This window comes from Phacochoerus africanus, chromosome 16 (genome assembly GCF_016906955.1).
Source record: "Phacochoerus africanus isolate WHEZ1 chromosome 16, ROS_Pafr_v1, whole genome shotgun sequence".
NCBI lineage: Eukaryota > Metazoa > Chordata > Mammalia > Artiodactyla > Suidae > Phacochoerus > Phacochoerus africanus.
Window position 1 is genome coordinate 6,628,316 of NC_062559.1, and position 20,014 is coordinate 6,648,329.

Sequence of the window (20,014 nt, forward strand, 5' to 3'; positions counted from 1 at the left end):
AGAGTTTTCCTGCCACTGTGTATCACACAGAGCATCTTATTGCCCTCAGATTGTCTCTGTTTTTAGGGCACTGATGTCACTTGTTTCTTTCTAGGTAATTTGTTTTTTGCTTTTCTTTGTACTTTGAAGTTCGTAAATATACCATAAATTGGTCAGATGTTCTTCATTTTCTTTATGCTGCTTGGCATTCGGATCGTCATTTTACTCTAAAAACTCAAATCTGTTTTTCAGCACAAAGAGATGTTCATTGAATTGTATGCTTATTTCCTCTTTGTTTCTCTTTGTTCTTTGCTTTCAAGAACCCCTAGGTCTTCATGAGCCTTCTCATCTGTCCTTTGTTCTCGCTACATTTTATTTATTTATTTTTTTTCTGATAATGTGCATCTTTTTGACCTTCGGCCGTGCTGTCTGGAGGAGTCACTTTCCTCAACTTTCCTGTTGATTTATTCATAGCCTTCATCTACGTCAAGACTTATTCTCTGCTCACGTATTAAATGGGATTATCTATTTGGCAATTATATCTTAATTATAATTAGTAACTTTTATAGTAGCCCGTTCCCCCTTTTTTGGAGAGAGAGATATTATCTCAAAATTCTCCAATGACATACAGTATTTATTTAGAACCTTCTCCGTTTATCACTGTTATCTTGGGGCTGTTGGTATTTCCTTTGTTTAGCTTGGTGCTGTTAATTTTCATCAAATATTTGATCAACTATTTGGTGCCTCTTGTTTACTTAAATGTTAAATGGTGTGAAATCTTAGATTGATCATTATTAGTTACAGAACTGTATTGTTTCAGGATGAATGATACTCCCTGTTCCTTTTTTTTTTTTCCTTGATCTTCTCTTTCACATATTTGCAGTTACAGATTCTTCTGTTCCTATGAGTTTCTGATCACTCTGATTCCACTTGATTCCTATTTCCTGTACATTCCCCGTCTATGTTTGCTAATTTGCCCATCTCAAAAATCCAGTGCTGTCATGGATTTATTCTTGTTTTGATAACTTTGGTTTCATTTCAGAACAGAGAGGGAGAAAAAAAGTAATCCAGTTCTGATTTTCTTTAATGAAACAATTATTTATCTCCCCATGCACCAAAGCTGTGACAGAGGATTCTGAAGATGCCCCTGGCTCAGCAGGACCTCACCTAGCAGCCTGCTGATGGGGTCCTGCTTAGTGACACCATGTCTGGGTCTCAACTTTGCACATACATTATTGCTTATCATGTCCTCACAGGCTAGTGTATAATCCTTGATACCAGTGTAGCTCACCTCTGCACTGACTGCATTTATAAAACAATCACATGAAATTTATGAACAGAACTCATCATGATAAGAATTAAAACATTTTCTATTTAATTTTGCATGCAGAAAGTACTAACATTTAAACATGACTTTTTTTTTTTTTTTTACTTTAAAATCAGCAAATTAAAGATACCCTAAGCTGTTGCTTGAGAACTATAAATGTCACAACCGCAGAACATTCTGCTTGGCCTGGCCAGTGATTTCTTTCTTTAGGCAGATGATCATGGGAGGCGGTGTTACAATCACAGGGCTGTGTGGTAAACCTGGAATCAGAGCAAGAACAGCTAGTCGAATGATTTTAATAGGGGCCTGCAAGGAGCTGGAGAGTCTTCTTGTGGGGTGTATCCTTGTCTCCAGGAAAGGTTCGTACCTGCTAAGAGGACTTACCAGTCAAGAGTCCCGCCAACCCCATCAGTCAAGAGTCCTGCCAACCCCAGAGAATATAACCCAGATATTGCAAATATTGCCATCTACCTGACCCCCATTTTTCAGTGTTTCCTTACAGCTGCCTCTGACCATACAGTTGCCACAGCTTTACTCAACAGTAGTGATATAACCAGCTCCGGAACCACGAGCTTAGAGAGATCACTCTACCTCCGACCCCCTGTCATCCCACCAGGTGTCCAGAGCTGCATCCCCCATTTGGGGATTATGGGTGTCCCGAAGTCTTACTGGACTTTTTTTTACTCGTAGACAAGAAGTGTTGGTAATGAGAAGAGCCTTATAGCATGGATATGCATCATGCCTGTTGGGCCGGCAACAAATGTGTGGAGTGCTGGGTTTAGACAACCAACCCTCTTGGGTTCAAGTAACAGGAAGGAAGATCTCACTAGAGTGGTGTCTGGTCAGCTCCCCTGCCCCACCTTTTGAGATAATAGTGATACTTCACTAGCGCCACCAACTCAGCTCTCTGCTGACTTTATTTGCAGAAAATTAGCTGCGTGAAATTTAGAAACAAGCCTCCTTATAAAAATGAAACCATGATTTCCCATTCACTTCTTTTGTGGCATGTGGAGGTTCCCAGGCCAGGGGTCGAATCGGAGCTATGGCTCCCGGCCTCCACCACAGTCACAGCAGCTCGGGATCTGAGCCGCATCTGCACCCTACACCACAGCTCACGGCAACACTGGATCCTTAACCCTCTGAGCGAGGTCGGGGATCGAACCCGCGTCCCCATGGCTACGAGTTGGATTTGTTTCCACTGTGCCACAAGGGGACCTCCCCTCACCCAATTCTTTATATAGTGCTTACAAGGCTGAAACAGGCACTTAAATCCAGGACATTTAGGATGTCATCTTGGGGAAACCCAGCAGGACTTCCTTCGAGGTTTCCTTTGGAGGGTTTGTACACCGAGACCGGGCAGAGCAGAAGCAACGGGCAACAGGTCCCCACACCCACTTTGTTCTCCCCACTGTCTGGGAGGAGCTGCGCCTGGTGTTAATGCAGTCGACGCTTGCTGTGTGCCGGGCGCGCTACTGAGCGCTTTGTGATAAACACCCGTATCGTTTGCAGTTGCGAGGATGATCTCTCCGAGGACAGAGATGAGCTCCTGCACGGGATCTCCGAGCTGGACATCAGCAACTCGGACTGTTTCCCATCCCAGCTGCTCGTGCACGGCGCTTTAGCCTTTCCCCTGGGGCTCGATTCCTACCACGGCTGTGTCATAGCGGCGGCGCGCTACGGCCGGGGCCGGGTGGTGGTGACCGGCCACAAGGTCCTATTCACTGTCGGCAAACTGGGCCCCTTCCTGCTCAATGCCGTCCGCTGGCTGGACGGGGGCCGCAGAGGCAAGATCGTGGTGCAGACGGAACTGAGGACTCTGAGCGGGCTGCTCGCGGTCGGGGGCATAGACACCAGCATTGAGCCCAATCTGACCAGCGATGCGAGCGTCTATTGCTTCGAGCCCGTGAGTGATGTGGGGGTCAAGGAGCTGCAGGAGTTTGTGGCGGAGGGCGGGGGCCTGTTCGTTGGCGCCCAGGCCTGGTGGTGGGCCTTCAAGAACCCGGGAGTGTCCCCTCTGGCTCGGTTCCCGGGAAACCTCCTCCTGAACCCCTTTGGCATCAGCATCACCAGCCAAAGCCTCAATCCCGGGCCCTTCCGTACCCCTAAGGCAGGGATAAGGACCTATCACTTCCGCTCCACCCTGGCCGAGTTCCAGGTGATCATGGGCCGGAAGAGAGGGAACGTGGAGAAGGGCTGGCTGGCAAAGCTAGGACCGGATGGTGCAGCTTTCCTGCAGATCCCTGCGGAAGACATCCCCGCCTACATGTCAGTGCACCGGCTCCTGCGGAAGCTGCTCAGTCGCTACCGGCTGCCGGTAGCCACCCGAGAGAACCCCGTCATCAATGACTGCTGCAGGGGTGCCATGCTCTCCCTGGCCACTGGGCTGGCCCACTCCGGAAGTGACCTCTCTCTCTTGGTCCCGGAAATTGAAGATATGTACAGCAGCCCCTATCTGCGTCCCTCGGAATCTCCCATCACGGTGGAGGTCAACTGCAACAATCCAGGTGAGAGGGGAGCCTTTGTGGGAGCCGGGCAGGCAGGAACTTAGAAGGATGGGGAGTGATGGCCTTAGTGGCTCAGCTCAGGACCAGATCACCTCGGGGGGCCGTCTCCATCCCGTGCCCTGCACTCTCAAGGAGACGGGGGTTGGGGTCTTAGGTAATGTTTGGAAGAGCAGAGCCAGGGCCACGTGGAGGCAGAAGGATGTACAGAGCTCATGAAGGGACCCTGGAAGCTGGGTGGGGATGGACTCATGGAGGAAGGATAGCATCTATTTCGCTCTTGCTTTTGGCAGGCACCAGGTATTGCTGGATGAGTACTGGGCTCTACATACCTGGAAGGCAAATTATAGAGGTCTCGCTGCCTGAAGCGGCTGCCTCTGCTGACCTAAAGGTGAGACATGCCCGCGTCACCACATAACACGGATGCCAAGCATGAGAGCCAGATACTCCTGCTTTCATAGTTAGCATCTTATTTGCTCCTCCTACCAACCCTTTTGGTAACACAGGGCGTGTACTTTTACCCACATTTTAAGGGTCAGGCAGCTAAAGTGCAGAACAGCTAACTGATTGATTGAAATGTGTGGATCCAGTAGATTTCAGAGCCCAAGACGCAAACTGAAGCCACTTCTACCTCAGGTCTTGTGCTTTTAAGTTACATCATCAGGTGGGGAAAAGAAAGCTACCTACCAAAGGGACGGTGCTCCAGCACCCAGCAGCGTCCTTTAAATCCTAAGTTCACCTTCTGTCCCCTGTACATCTCACATGGGAACACGAGGTCCTCCTGACGCCAGCTGCTTCGCTGGGACCCACCCCACATTGTTCCTCAGTTGCCCAGTCCGCTTTGGCTCTGTCCCTTTCACGTACTCCTGAAATGGAGCTGCCGTGCTGCGCGGTCCCCCTCGTGCATCCCCGTGATGCTGAGGCGCTCTTCCCTGCCTGGATCTATCCTGGTGCTTGTTTAGCATCAACCCGGGAAAACAATCGCAGGCCTCTGCTGAGGACAGGGACCACTCCGTCAGCCCGGGTGTGGGGGCCTCGGAGAACAGGATCCTGTGTCGGGCGGTCCCCCTGCCTCCCACCGGGCCTTCCCTCTGGTCAGCAAAAGGCAGGATCTCCTCTGCCCCTTCCCAGAGCCAGCCTCCCCACTAGGCAATAGGCAGCCTAGGATCCTGTGTTACGGAGACACCGGGGGACTCTGTGCGAGAGTTGCCATCCTCATAATGAGCCTCTGGGTCACACCGGGTGGCCCTCACATCAGGGTCTCAGCACGACCTTTGTGCAGCTGTGTGCCCTCCACCCCCCTGAGAGGACATCACATGATCTGGTCCATACAACCCTGAGGGACCATAACAATTTCATAGGTTTGGCACGCACGGCTTGTAAGTGGTGGGACACCTGGGTTTGTGTGGGTCACGGCCCCATGACCCTTCCTGTCCCCCCACCGTGGATGCTCTCCCCTTCTGTCCGGGGGTGACTCTCTGGAGGAATCTCTCTGTTCCAGGTTCAGATCGGCTGCCACACCGACGACCTGACCCGGGCCAGCAAGCTGTTCCGAGGCCCCCTCGTGATTAACCGCTGCTGCCTGGACAAGGCCACGAAGTCCATCACCTGCCTCTGGGGGGGGCTTCTCTACATCATCGTGCCTCAGAGCAGCAAGCTGGGCACTGTGCCCATCACGGTTAAGGGGGCTGTGCACGCTCCCTACTACAAGCTGGGTGAGTGGATGCCCTGGAGCGAACCCCGAGGGGCAAAAGAGCTGGGACTGGAGGGAGGGAATACGCTTCCTTAGACTCAGCTTTGGGGCCAAGGAGATAAAGACCAAACCACATCACATCCATGGGGATTTCACAGAAGGATGGGGGGCCGGGGGGTTGCCCATGGCCTGGATGTTCTCCTGCAGGGGTTCAAGTTGCGCGTGTTAACGTACGGGATTTGGGAAAGTGAGTTTCAAGCCCTGTGGTCCCTCTAGGAGAGACATCCCAGGAGGAGTGGAAGAGGCGGGTCCAGGAGAACCCAGGTCCCTGGGGAGAGCTGGCTACAGACAACATCATCCTGACCGTGCCAGCCGCCAACCTTCGCGCCCTGGAGAACCCTGAGCCTCTGCTCCGCCTCTGGGACGAAGTGATGCAGGCTGTGGCCCGGCTGGGAGCTGAGCCCTTTCCCCTGCGGCTGCCTCAGAGGATCGTCGCCGACGTGCAGATCTCAGTTGGTGGGTGCCCGGGGCGGGGGGCCCGGGGCGGGGGGGCTTTGTGCATCTGCCACATGACGGTCCTCCTCCCTCGCCACGGCCACGTGGTAGGCAGCCAGCAGGATACAAATGTTTTCTGGAGTTCAGTAGAAACGATGCCAACGAGGAGGTTGCAGGTTCGATCCCCCCCTGGCCTCGCTCAGGGGGTTAAGGATCCGGTGTTGCCATGAGCTGTGGTGTAGGTCACAGGCGCGGCTCAGGTCTGGTGTGGCTGTGGCTGGGGTGTAGGCTGGCGGCTGCAGCTCCAATTCAACCCCTAGCCTGGGAACCTCCATGTGCCGTGGGTGCAGCCCTAAAAAAACAAAAGACAGAAAAAAAATGTTTTTCTAGCAAGACCTTTGCGATGCCGTCTTTGCTATTTTAATGGAAAGGGGGAAGAATGCTTAGAAAAATAAGCTCCGCCTTTTATCCCAACAAAAAATTGGGAACTACCCAAGTGTCCAACAGTCCATGGAACAGTTAAGTCATGTCTTGTGTGTGCCTTCAGTGGACATTAAGGAGGACGTTTAAAGTGAGAGTTTCATGGCATAAGGACATGTGATGAGATTATGTGATGCATAAAAAGCAGGCCCCAGCACCATATATACACGGTTATGTTAAAATATTCAAGTTTTAGGGAGTTCCCTGGTGGTCTAGTGGTTAGGAGTCAGCGCTTTCACTGTTGCAACTCCAATTCAAACTCTGGTCTGTACACAGCAGCCAAAGTTATATATGTATATATGTATGTAATCTGCTACATGTATATATGTTACCAGTTTTAGTCAGCCTGTCAAGAAATGCTATCAAACAGTGGAAATGGCACAGCACACACACACCGGGCTTTCACGGATGTCCGTGGTTTAAAGGAGCGAATAAAAATGGCCGAGGACCTCTTCCCAGGTCACAGGTGTTGGAAGGAATTCAACAACTTCCAGAAGGCAATAAAGAGATGTTTGTCAGTGGGTCAAGAGACCTGAAAAATGGAATATATAGAAATTAAAGAACCAGGGAAATCTCTCTGAACCGTAGTTTTCACGGCTCATGTAGATCATCCCTAGGAAGCAGGAGTTCCCATCGTGGCTCAGTGGTTAATGAACCCAGCTAGCATCCATGAGGAGGCAAGTTTGCTCCCTGGCCTCGCTCAGTGGGTTCAGGATCCCGCGTTGCCATGAGCTGTGGTGTTGGTCACAGACGCGGCTCAGATCCAGTGCTGCTGTGGCTCAGGTGTAGGTGGGCGGCTACAGCTCCGATTGAACCCCTAGCCTGGGAACGTCCATATGCCACCACTGATGTAGCTGTAAAAGACAAAAAGACAAAAAAAAAAAAAAAAGAAAAAAAGAAAGTAGTGTCAGCATGGGCAAGTCCATATCGAAATAATGAGAACCACAAGCTCTTAACTGAGGACAGAGTGTGAAGACAGGTTCACGTGGACAGGGTGCGCTCCTAAAAATTGAAGCATCGAGTTAGTGACATGAACGGTGATTTATAACCTGCCCGGGCTCCCATAGCCAGTCAGAGGGAGGACGAAGGCACCAATACAGCATGGGAGGAGAAGGAGGGGAGCCCGGGAGGGTCTGGGTTTGGATGGCCCTTTGGAGCATTTCGAGGTTCTGCACGTCACGGGGGGCCTGGGTGTTTGGGAGATACAATGGAGAGAAGAATTTGGTTGGCTGCAGGGGAGCATGCTAACGCCCTCTCCCCCTCCTGCATTTCCCAGGCTGGATGCATGCAGGCTACCCCATCATGTGCCACCTGGAGTCGGTGCAGGAGCTCATCAATGAGAAACTCATCAGAACCAAGGGGCTGTGGGGCCCTGTGCACGAGCTCGGCCGCAACCAGCAACGGCAGGAGTGGGAGTTCCCGCCACACACCACCGAGGCCACCTGCAACCTGTGGTGTGTCTACGTGCACGAGACGGTCCTGGGCATCCCTCGTGGACGTGCCAATATTGCTCTGTGGCCCCCAGTTCGGGAGAAGAGAGTCAGAATCTACCTGGGCAAGGGTCCCAATGTGAAAAACTGGAACGCGTGGACGGCGCTGGAAACATACTTACAGGTGCGGACCCTGGGCAGGGTATCGTGGTGCCCAGGGGACCTCCTACTACTCGCTGATCTGCTTCCCTCCAGAGGCCCTGATAAAGCCCAGGCGTGGAGGGTGGACGTGCTGGTGATGACGCCTCTGCAGACATGACTGTGTTGCGATTGACAAGGGGGGGCGGAGGGAGTGGGATGGACGGGGAGTCTGGGGTTGGTAGATGCAAACGCTTACATTTAGAACCGATAAGCAAGGAGGTCCTGCTGTACGGCACAGGGAACTCGATCCAGTCTCTTGGCACAGACCACGATGGAAAAGAACACGAGAAAAAGAATGTGTATGTGTGTGTGCCAGGGTCACTTTGCTGTACAGCAGAAATTGACAGGGAACATTGTAAATCAACTGGAATGCAAATTAAAAAAAAGAAGACCTCACTGTGCATGACCCTAAAGCCGACTTAATTGCCGCAGCCCCACCTTTCCCCCCAGGATTTTGAGGAGATGTGTGAAGGTTGATAGAAAGCACAGAGAAAGGTTAAAAAATGGTAGAGGCACATGTCGTACCATAAAGATAGTTACTCTCACTGGCTTTAGACCGAACATACCGGAGATCAAAGCCAAACTGGGCTGTTTAAATAGCTGCCTAACACCAACCACACGCCCCCGCTCACACACACAACACACACACACACACACACACACACACACACAGTATGTGGGATAGGAGGTATTTCCACCCCTAGGTGATTAAAACCATCTTCTCTCTATGACTTGGCTGTGCCTTCGTTTCCACCTTATATGTCCAGGAGTCCTCACTGCCTGGACATGGAGGCAGCTTTTGCCTTGAAGTTATAATTCAACAGCCCCGTTCTGCCCCCCGCCCCCAGCCCCCGACCCTGGATCACCTTGGATTCTGGAACTCAGCCTCAGATCAGGCCTACTCTATTCTGGTCCTTCCACCTGCTCGAATTCTCCTGATTCCCCCTGTCGCACGAGTGACAGCGAAACCGCTAGGAGCCTCTGCTTTAACGTTGTCATTGGGACAGAAGACCCTCATCTGAGGTGTCAGGGTGAGGTTGGGACCCCTGAATCCCTCCGAGCTCCCAAGCTCTATAACCCAGCCTATTTCCAATGCCCTCAGCACGGCTGCCTTTGCCTCAATTGTGCCTCACTCTCAGGTCCCCCTCCGTACACTATACACTGTCGTCTGCTTCTCCTGGACGCACTTTTTTCCCAAAGGCTGTTTTGGTCATCTTGTAAACTGACATAGACCTACAGTAAGTACAGATTATGTCAGGATAAGGGTGGGAGTTCCCCAGTTGTGAGGGTTTAACTTGGCAACTATGAAAGACAGTGTCACTTCAACCAATTTCAAATACAATACTGTTGGTTTATGTGTGTGTGTGTGTGTGTGTGTGTGTCTTTTTAGGGCTGCAGTCTTGGTATATGGAGGTTCTCAGGCTAGGGGTTTAATTGGAGCTACAGCTGCCGACCTACACCACAGCTCACAGCAACGCCAGATCCTTAACCCACTGAGCGAGGCCAGGGATCGAACCTGCATCCCCATAGATACTCATCAGATTCATTAACCACTTGAGCCTTGACGGGACCTCCTCAAATGTAATTACTACTTCCATGGTCTAGTGAGACAAATGGATTATGATATTGGTAGGAAATCCCGCTGCTAATCTCTGCAGTTCATACCACGGGTGTTACTGTCGACTTCGCATTGAGCCCTGTCCTGGTTCAGAGGCTCTTCTGATCCCTGGACTGGGACAGCGGCCCGTGAGGCCAGATGAGAACAGGAGAGAGTCAGGGATGGAGACGAAGCTCACGCCTTCCTTCCGGGGGCGTGTGGGGGCTTCTTTTGTAGACCAGAGGTCTCATCCCGTTCCTTCCCTTCTCTTTCCAGCTCCAGGAGGCCTTCGGGTGGGAGCCATTCATCCGTCTCTTCACCGAGTACAGGAACCAGACCAACCTGCCCACCGACAACGTCGACAAGATGAACCTGTGGGTGAAGATGTTCTCCCACCAAGTGCAGAAGAACCTGGCCCCGTTCTTCGAGGCCTGGGCCTGGCCGATCCAGAAGGAGGTGGCGACCAGCCTGGCCTATCTGCCTGAATGGAAGGAAAATATTATGAAATTGTACCTCCTCACACAGATGTAAGGAGTGCCCAGCGAGGTGGCAGGTAGAGAGGTCTGGGGAGGTAGCAGAGATGGGGATTCACTCCTCGACCTCTGTTTCTTAGGGTCTGGCCTCGCCCTCTCCACTCACTGCCCCCCAGATCTTAGCCGTGTCTCTGGGGAGGGGGTTAAGAACCCAGAGCAAAGTGGGAGCAGAATTTCTCAGGAGCAAAGCCTTCTGTTTGCGTGAGTCTTGGCCCTGTGCTCTCAGCCTTAAGATTCCCCCACCCCCCGGCCCCCACTGGGCCCATGCTGAGCACGTGGGCCCCTGCTCCCAGGCCAGCCCTTGGTTCACCACTGTGGGCCCGAGCCCATGAGGGGGGGGTCTCATCCCGAGGGCTCCCTGGGCTTTTTTCGCCATCATTTCCCGAAGCACCTGACCATAGAACCCAACCGAAACACGCCTCTATCCTGATATTCAGACAGCTCCGGGGGATTCATATAATGTGTGTCTTGGGTGGTTTTCGAAAAGCCTTGAAAAGCAGTCTCGTGTGTACCAAGAGCCCATGGGTAGGGTTGGCTCTTGGGAAAGTTGCTTTATCTTTGAACTCCCATTTCTTTGTGCATGAGGTGAGGCTGGTAGTTCTTGGGCGGGGGTGGGGGCGAGGGTTAGGGTTAGGGTTAGGGTTAGGGTTAGGGTTAGGGTTAGGGTACCGAGCATGAATACTGAGCATGCCCTCCAAAGGGCTGTTTTATTTCACTCTGGCCCACAGAGCAGTGAGCTTCCTCCTCCCCATTCTCCCCCCACAGCCCAGAGGTTAAGGTCATCTCTCACCATTGACCCCTTGCCTCCAAATCCTGGTTCTTTCACCGGTTGTGTATGTATGCCTCTGGGCAAGCTCCTTAACGTCTCTGTGACTCAGTTTCCGCATCCGTAAAATGGGATCTATTTCATAGGACAGTTATGAAGATTAAATTGCAGTACCTCTAAAGTGACTAGTACAGTACCTGACAGTTTGTAAGCAGGTAGAGGAAAAAATGACAGCTGCCACTGTCATTGTCTAACTCGACCCCGTTCTGGAACTGGACCACACTTTTGGATGGCATTTACAGATGCAGTGAGTTAATCTGGCCCCATCCTGCACCGTATAAAACACTGACCCTGAAAGGATCCTGGTCCATTTCCCAGTTATCTAAGGAGAGTCTCTAAATTCAGAGTGGGGTTTTGAAAGCTACTTGGAATTTGGTCTCCTTCTTCATTTCCGTTTTTCAGATAAAATCCCTTCTTTAAGTCAAGAGGAGAAACCGCTTGAAAAGCCACATCGAGTCCATGAGGGTGTTTGTCCTTAGCAAACAAGAGGCATCTGGCTTAGTGATGGTGTTTATATTTCCGTAGTGACAGAGTCCTGTTACTGTTTCCAGATAAAGTCCATGCACAAGTAGAAGTCTTTACTTGGGGAGTTCCCACTGAGGCTCAGCAGTAATGAACCTGACTAGTATCCATGAGGACTCAGGTTCAGTTCCTGGCCTTGCTCAGTGGGTTAAGGATGTGGTGTTGCCGTGAGCTGTGGTGTAGGCCGCAGATGCAGCTCTGATCCTGTGTTGCTGTGGCTGTGGTCTAGACCAGCAGCTGCAGCTCTGATTTGACCCCTAGCCTGGGAACTTCCATATGCCATGAGTGTGGCCCTGAAAAAAGAAAAGAAAAAAAAAAAAAGAAAGAAAGAAAAGAAATCTTTACTTTGGAACCAGATAACTGAATATAGATGACCTGAATTTCATTCAATTACAGTACATACAGTACATTTTTCTTAACTTTTCTTCCAATCTTATTGGAACCCCCATTTATTTCTGTGAGGTTTCAGCTAGAGTTGGGGCTCCAGGATTCATGCTGTGTACATCTAGCCAGTTTTCCTTTAGCTTACTTCTTTGGATTTAGTTGTTTCAATACACTGCTTTATTTGCATTATTGGAAATCAAGTAGATGCATAGACAATAAGATTTGACCCAAACAATGTCTTTCTCTTATCAATCCTCAATCCTAGAATTATTTTTCCTTGTTTCATGAATAGCTCATTAAATAGGTATTTTAAATACAGAGGTTGACTGTTCCTTCAACATTTTAAAATAGTTGCTGTCCATTGGTGGGTTGTTGAGTAAGTGCCAAGTACAGATGGTTCCTTTTCATCTTCACAATAATCTTATGAATGGAAACGTACCACTCCCATTTTATGAATGAGAGAACTGAGTTTTATGGAGATGGAGTAATTTGCCTAGGCCCTTCTTGCTAATAAGGGATAGATCTGGCATTGGAACCCAGGCATTCGGATTACAGAATGTGTTTTAGTAACCACAGTGCTTTGAACAAGCAAATACATGAGTAAATGCAGAAACCAATCAGCAAATAGAAGAACCTTTATGTCCCTATGTGCCAGCACTTTGGCTGCTTGTACTACCCCCTCGTCTAATTTCATCAGAACAGAAAGTCCCTTTGTTTATTCCAAATACTGGTTCCAAAGAAGGCTTTTAGGTAGGCTCCTGAAGTCCACCAGGCTGGGATGCTCCCTTGAGCATCGTCCTGATCACCTGGGTTGTGGGACCCTCGGGTTTCCGTCCTTCTCGCTAGGACACCATGGAAACAGTCTACTGGCTCACTAGATTTTGAATGATGGGCTATTTTGGTAAAGAGTCTGACTCCCAAAAGTCCCAGATGCTGCATGTTCTCAGAAAGGAAATTAGATCCGTAGCCATTTAGAATAATATTTATATCCACTCTTATCCTGCTTCATCCATTTTCAGCAGTACAGCCCCGGGGACCTTTTAAAAACATAGTTATCCATGTCACGCCCTGTCTAAAAACTTACAGCGGGACTTCGATTTAAGATAATGAACTGAACCTCTAAGTTTCCTTCCCTCCCTCCTCAGGCCCCACTGAAACCGAAGACAAGAAACGTCAAAGAGAATCGACACATCTCAGCAAAGAAGAACGGAAGGATTTGGTTCTAAGTGAAGAAGATCTCAGCAAATGTGTGGAAGAGAGAAAGTGGGAGAAACGACGACGAAAGAGTGCAGCTGCTTTCGGACAGGACATAAGCAGATCGGAACAGCCTAACCCCAGAGAAATGTGGGCGTCTGAAAAATCCATCAGTTGTGAACCTGAACCCCATCCCGTCTACCGCAACCTTTGTGCGCAGAACACAGGCAATCTCCTCTTAGTTTCAGTGATAAAAGTGTATTGTTCTTGTTGTGTTTGTATAAAGGAAGTAAATAAACTGCCTGAGGAGAGGTAGAAGTTGGTGCTCCAAAAGAAAATTTCTCTTTTTTGTGGAAATAAGTGACCCCTTAACCTACTAGCTAATTCTCTCCTGGCAGTTGAGGTCCCGACCGAAGTATCCAAGTGCTTTCAGTTGTAGCGAGGCTTAGGGGAGCAGCAGACCCGCTACACAATGACAGAGGGGACTCACAGCCATGCTGTAAAAATCACCCGTTTTATGGATTCTTCAATGCGAATTGTCAGCCAGAACTTCTCGGACATTGAGCCTTGGGAGTAGGGGTTGGGGGGAGGGACCAGGAGAGAAGCATGGAAGAAAGACAGCCAGTTAGAATCAGGAGATGTGAAAAACACAGCAAACTCTGGGGGACACAGAGTTACCATGGGAAAAAATAAAAATTAGGTCTGAGATGTCTTTGTAAGGTAAAAACAGGATGCTACAAAGAAAAGGAAAACTCTGAAAATGAGAAGAGCCCTTAAAGTGAAATAACACTGCCAAAAAATTCTTAGAGACAGGCTGGAAAATTAAGTTGAAGGAATCTCCCTAGATATAGAGCAAAATGAAATAGAAAATATAAAGAAAGGAAAGAGACACGGACAATCAAGATCTAAAGGAGTTTTTGGAAGAGAGAACATAGAAAATGTAGGCGAAGAAAGAAAAAGAATTGAACAGAAAGAACTAAGTCTCCAAATTGAGGGGACCCCATCCAACCTATATCTAGGTGTAACCGTGTGAAATTTTGGTATATTAAGGATAAAGGGAAGCTATTGAAAATGCCAGGAGAGAAAATAAAATTAGGTCATCATACTTAGCTTGACTAAAAAGGGATGAGAAATAGACCAGGAGTAGATTTTCATCAGCTACACAATGCCAGAAGCCAATAGAGTGTCTTCACACATGGGAAATCTTCGTACCCAGCATTCCATAGCAAGTCACTGTCAAGGGTCAAGTCAAATAAAGAAATTATCTGACATGCAAGTTTTCAGAAAGTCCATCTGCTTTGCACCCTCACTGAGGAAGCACCCTGAGGAAGTTCTCCAGCAAAATGAGGACGAAAAGCAGGAAAGAAATGGCATCCGGAAAGCAGTGGACCTCACCCAGGATGGCTCACTCTAGACTGACAGTTATCCAGCAGGATGGCCAGCTCCAGAGTGACAGTTATCCAGCAGGATGGCCAGCTCCAGAGTGACAGTTATCCAGCAGGATGGCCAGCTCCAGAGTGACAGTTATCCAGCAGGATGGCTCACGCTAGACTAACAGTTAGCTAAGAGAACCATTTTAGATGGGAGTACACGGTCTCAGGCTCTCTAGGAAGAATGTGCATTCTGTGCCATAGATAGTATCCTTGAAAAGATAGAATGTTTAAGAATATGCAGGTGATACATTCTTTAGTCAACAACAACAACAAAGACAAAAATATCTCAAATTCAGGTCCAGTTATGAAACAATGACAAAAATACTCATGGAATTTAAGAAGAGACCCGACATTGGCAGTAGGTGCATTTCATTTCAAGTGACACAGGAATCATGACATTGGATATGTTTGGAAGAAGATATTCTAGCTTCTACTTAGCTCTCAGTAAACAGTATTTACAAAGCCAAAATAATGTGGATACTATTGGAATTCAGTATCCTGATCAGCCTATAGACAAAACATGGAAGCTTAATTTTTTTTATTCGGAAGTGAACTTGAAAGTAATTAATCCTGAAAAGAATAAAGAAAACAAAGAGGCTGAGAATGAGTTGGAGGAAGAGAGGTAGTAGGAAGAACAGAATTACTCATCTATTCAACGGGGGGATGAAAAAGCCTACAGTTAATGGAAAAAAACTAAGGGAAGAGTCACTGTTCAAAACTATAAATTAAACCAATCGAAGTATTAAAAATGGCATCAATCAAAAATTTGGGAAGGGATAGGCAAATGAAGGGTAAGACCAGTGTAAGTTAAATCCTTATCTTTTGTAATGGGGAATTATTAAAGACTGTCTAAAGTTAATAAGTCAAGAAATTATTGTTCAAGCATATTATTTAATGTTAGGAAGTCAGTTAACAGAATATCTAAAAAATAGACATTGTTCAATGCATTGCCTCTAGGATAGGGGACTAGGGTTAAAAGTGTGGGGTGGGAAACTGTGTTTTGCATTTAGTCCTTCTGTGCTATTTAATTTTTTACTTTGTGCATGTATTACTTTAAAAATTTCTAATAAACTCAAATAAAAATCCTTCAGTGGCTTAATAGTGGCTAAGATACAGGCCAACCAAAATCCTTAAAATGGCTTATAAAGCCTTCAAGTTTTGGGATCAACCGATGCATCCAGCTCACCATACCTCCCCGTTACTCTCTAGCTTGAGCCACCCTCCATACCCTCCAGCTCCTCAGACACGCTTCCCCTTTTCTTGTTTCTACAGGTGTACCCCACAAAAACAAAGCCCATCCCATATCCGCATGTGTCCTCAGATTAAGCTTAACTGCCTAGCGGCTTTACAGTTCTTGTTGATTGTGCAACAGAGTGTTTGTAAGATCACCCGCTGGTGTTCTTTTCCAAGAAGGCACACGATGTTTGTCTCTTTTCCAGGAGAATTTCAAGACTCCAATGGAGCGGTAAGCTTTCCTGAACTCCTGTTCATTTAACAATTGTGATAAGTTTTAGTCGTACGAGACCAGCTGCTGTCAGAGATTTCTGTCCACAGGCGAGTCTCCTTGGTTTTTTTCTTTGCCGTGTTGCCTGAGCATCACAATCCGTTTTGAGCTATTTTCCCCAACTAACGATCTAGTCATCTCCAGGCTCTCAGTTTTGTGTGTTCCGTTATGCCTAGCCTCTGGGGGGCTCTTCCTTATCCGTTAATCGACTTTCTTCTGCTGTCTTAACTCCCAAGGCCAACTGGAGCTTCTCTAATGAGTATTGGCCTTATAGCCAAACTTCAGTAGCTGCATTTATTGGAAATCCTTCCCATCTCTATAAGAACACACTGATATTCCTAGTCCCTAAACCAGTGTCCCTACCTGAAGTCACAACCTCACTTAATATATGGCACTTCATTAGCATACCCATACATAATATCAAATACTGCCCTAGGCACTGGCTCTTCTTGCTGACAAAAGTAACACCTTTCTTTCAAGACTGCTTCTCTCCTGTGTCCTTTACTCCTTCAAAGATTTTGGATCCCCCTACTTGGGTTTCATTTTGAAACATGTCTTTCATTGACTTATACCATTGGAGTCAGGCTTCCAAGGGTCACAAAGAAGAGGTGGGGTGATTTCTTAACTTTTCAGACATTTTCTAACTACACATATACAAAAACAATTCCACATGTCACTCAAGAATTATAGAAATGTTCCTTGGATTCTTGTGATTTAAATGCTATAAAGGGAAACGTTTCTTTGATGGGAAAGCTTGCGCGGTTTCAGTTATTTCCAATGCTATAGTGTCAGGTTGGCTTCCTAGGTATTAATTATATTAGAAGTAAATAAATGAGTGAGTAAATTAAAAGCCAGGTATGCACTGGCAAGCACTGACAGTGTCAGGAGCCGAGGACTATGGTAATGCAAACATGTGTACCTGAGGGCCATTAGAAAGTTAAGGCTGCTCATCTGTAGTATATAGGAACCCATATGTGATTAAGAAATATACACATGAAAGTACTGATTTTTTTTTTTTTTTTTGGTATAAACTGCCTAACTTTGGACATAAAATTCGCTTTCACGGATTGCCAGAATTACTGGGTATAATTTGAGAACTGAGATAACGCTGAAAGGGTGGGAGGGGAGGAGGGCAAAATGATCAAATGTACAATATAAAAACATCCGAGTGATGCTGAAGAGACCCCAGAGACCTGGAAGACCCTCCCTCCGTTTTCAATAGAGTGGGCTGTGCTCATGCCTAGTCTTATTGCTCTGAAGTGTCCATGCTTTAAACAGGAGCCAGGAACCTGGAAAGAGATCATTTAACTCATTCTTCGCACAAAATTCATAGAGGTGGGAGAGGAAACACCTGTTTTTTTTCGTTTTGTTTTTTTTTTTTTTTACATAGAGTTTCTCCTTTTCTTGCCATAGAGAAGCCAAAATGTTACAAAGGAAACAGTAAGAAACCTTATTTAAGGCTTTTGACATTTAATTACAAGAGGACTAGCCCTATGAACTTATGGATGACCAACTTAATCAAAACTTAGAGCAGACTTCAGTCTCAGGTCCTCAGAGGGAAACTGACCTGAACTATCAGAGGGAAAACAGCAGACTCATCAGGAGCATTCAAGTGACCTTTGTAGAAAGCCTAGTGGATCTCTGGTACTGGATAAAGAAGAGCCTTTGATGGGGTGGGGAGGAGAGAATACCCTCAGGTAAAGCAGGTAGGGATGTTTATGCTCTCCATGCAAAGACCACACGAAGAACTCAACTCTAGCTGAACAAGTTAGATATATGACCTGTGGCAGCACATCCTAGAGAACTGTGGGCCTCTCAGCAAAAGTGTGCTAGAAAGACCCTGTTATAGGATTTGAACTTGGAAGAAAGCAAAGCTTTGTTCTGGATTGGATGTTATCAAGAAGCTGGGGTGATTGGATAACTTTCTCAATCAATCTTATCTCTAGGAAGGACCAACTGAAGTGAGAATAAAACTGTCACTGGCTTTTTTGCCTAAGTAGCCATTACTCACTTTAGACAAGAGAGGTATGTTTGATATTTTGTGTTTGCCCAGAGAGCTTGTTTCCATCTTACTTCCTGTCTGATGTCGATTTCTGTGAAGCTGATAATGTCCCACAGGCAAAGCAGAGCCTTGTTCTAGCTGCTGTGGGTGTCAGACGACTTCCTGGGTATTGGGGGCTGCTTTTTATTTATTTATTTATTTTGCCTTCCCAAAACAAAAGATTACAGAAAGAGCCTTTGTTCCTCTTATAGAAAATTCAAAACTGCACTTCTCTGGCTGAGCGTAAGGGACAACTTAAACAAACAAAACTAATGTCATCAGGTAGGCAAGAGATACACTGGGAGAGGTCGCCTCTGAAAGGATGGTTCCCTAAAGATCTCTTAAACTTGGTGGAAGTCTTAAATATAAACCAAAATGAAGTGGGGGCCGTGCTCAGGACTCAGGGGGTCCTCATGTGTTGTCCCCACTCCTCAAATGTAGATGCCTAAACCATTCCGGGAGGAATAGGAAGCCGTGATGAGGGTAGCAGCTTGCTTTTACCCAGGAGGATAACACTGTATCTTTACGATCCATGTTGAGTTCCCTTGCTAACTGCTATAATTGGGCCACACAGAAAAAACTGGAATTTAAAACATACACTGAAAGATCTTTCCATCACCTGGATAAAGCTCGTATGAAAGGGGTAGCAGAAACCATTTCTCCAGGGCTCAAACTTACCTTGTTAGGGAGTTCCCATCATGGCACAGCAGAAATGAGTTCGACTAGGAACCATGAGGTGGCGGGTTTGATCCCTGGCCTCGCTCAGTGGGTTAAGGATCCAGTGTTGCCGTGAGCTGTGGTGCAGGTCGCAGATGTGGCTCGGATCTGTGCTGCTGTGGCTCTGGCATAGGCTGGTGGCTACAGCTGCGATTGGACCCCTAGCCTGGGAACCTCCATGTGCCGCAGGTGCAACCCTAAAAAAGGCAAAAAAAAACAAAACAAAAAAACCTCGTTAAACTTCGGATTTCTAATGAGTTAGAAGGCGAAGGTAGTGAAGGACCACAGCCTCGCTCAGATTGTCAATATTTTTTAGCACTAAACTAGATGAAGCCACTAGAGAAATACTTTCCCCAGTAAAATGTAAATGCTTCTTGTTTTATCTGCCATTTTTTAAGAAAGATTCCTAACATGTTTCTTAAACATTCATAAAACCATCATAAAATTTTGGCTTCTGTAAGATGTGTTTCCCACATTTTGGGCATCCCCTTCCAATCTAGCCATCGAGTCACCTGAATCATTAGATAAACATGTACTGAATACCTATTGTAATGTTAGTTACTGTTACAGGGTCTAGAAATACTGCTACGGGGTCTAGAAACGCAAGATAAACCAAAGTAGTGTGAAAGAAAATAAAACTCAGGATGGGGAAGCATGTTCTGTGGTAAAAGACTGGACAATGGGCGTGTTGGCTATTTTATGTGCTGGGGTCCAGGAAAGCCTCTCTGATAAAGTGATATTTGAGTGGATTCTTGAAGGAAATAATGGAGCAAATCATACAGATAATTCATGGCAAAGAGAGAAAAAACTGCATTTGGCACATTGAAAGCAGCACGACAGATGTGAGTTTGATGCCTGGAACAGTCAATAGCTGCCTTTTCAGGACTTGATCACAGGCTTCTGACCTTAACATGAGGGTAGGAGCCCCTGACCTCACGGAAACTCGCACCTTCTCAATGTCTGTTCTCAAACTTCAAAGTCAAGCCACACTTCGCAAATTGTGAATGTGGCTGTAAATCTTGCAGCTTCTCCCCTCTGAAATTTCTCTGACTAAAAAGACAGAGGAGCTCATCTCAGCCATTGCTGTGGCCTCTGCAAAAGGGACTGAATGAGTAACGCTGTCCTTTTCGGTACTAATTTCTGGGCTCCTGTCAAGT

The 20,014-nt window shown here is 47.4% G+C and overlaps 1 protein-coding gene across 4 annotated transcripts in view; it reads left to right on the forward strand.

Annotated features, from left to right (window-relative positions):
• TCAF1 (TRPM8 channel associated factor 1) overlaps positions 1-13,903 on the forward strand; it is a 55,749-nt gene extending 41,846 nt beyond the window's left edge. For 3 of the 4 annotated variants that reach the window (XM_047763294.1, XM_047763293.1, XM_047763296.1), the window contains exons 3-9: positions 2,816-3,810; positions 4,101-4,198; positions 5,309-5,522; positions 5,777-6,016; positions 7,752-8,089; positions 9,980-10,230; positions 13,114-13,903. In XM_047763294.1, the coding sequence (XP_047619250.1) occupies positions 2,816-3,810; positions 4,101-4,198; positions 5,309-5,522; positions 5,777-6,016; positions 7,752-8,089; positions 9,980-10,230; positions 13,114-13,123 (2,146 nt within the window). In that variant the 3' untranslated portion in view covers positions 13,124-13,903. Of the gene's footprint in view, positions 1-2,815; positions 3,811-4,100; positions 4,199-5,308; positions 5,523-5,776; positions 6,017-7,751; positions 8,090-9,979; positions 10,257-13,113 lie in introns of all 4 variants that reach the window. The other variant, XM_047763297.1, reaches the window with a different exon arrangement.
• Positions 13,904-20,014: the final 6,111 nt, after the last annotated feature.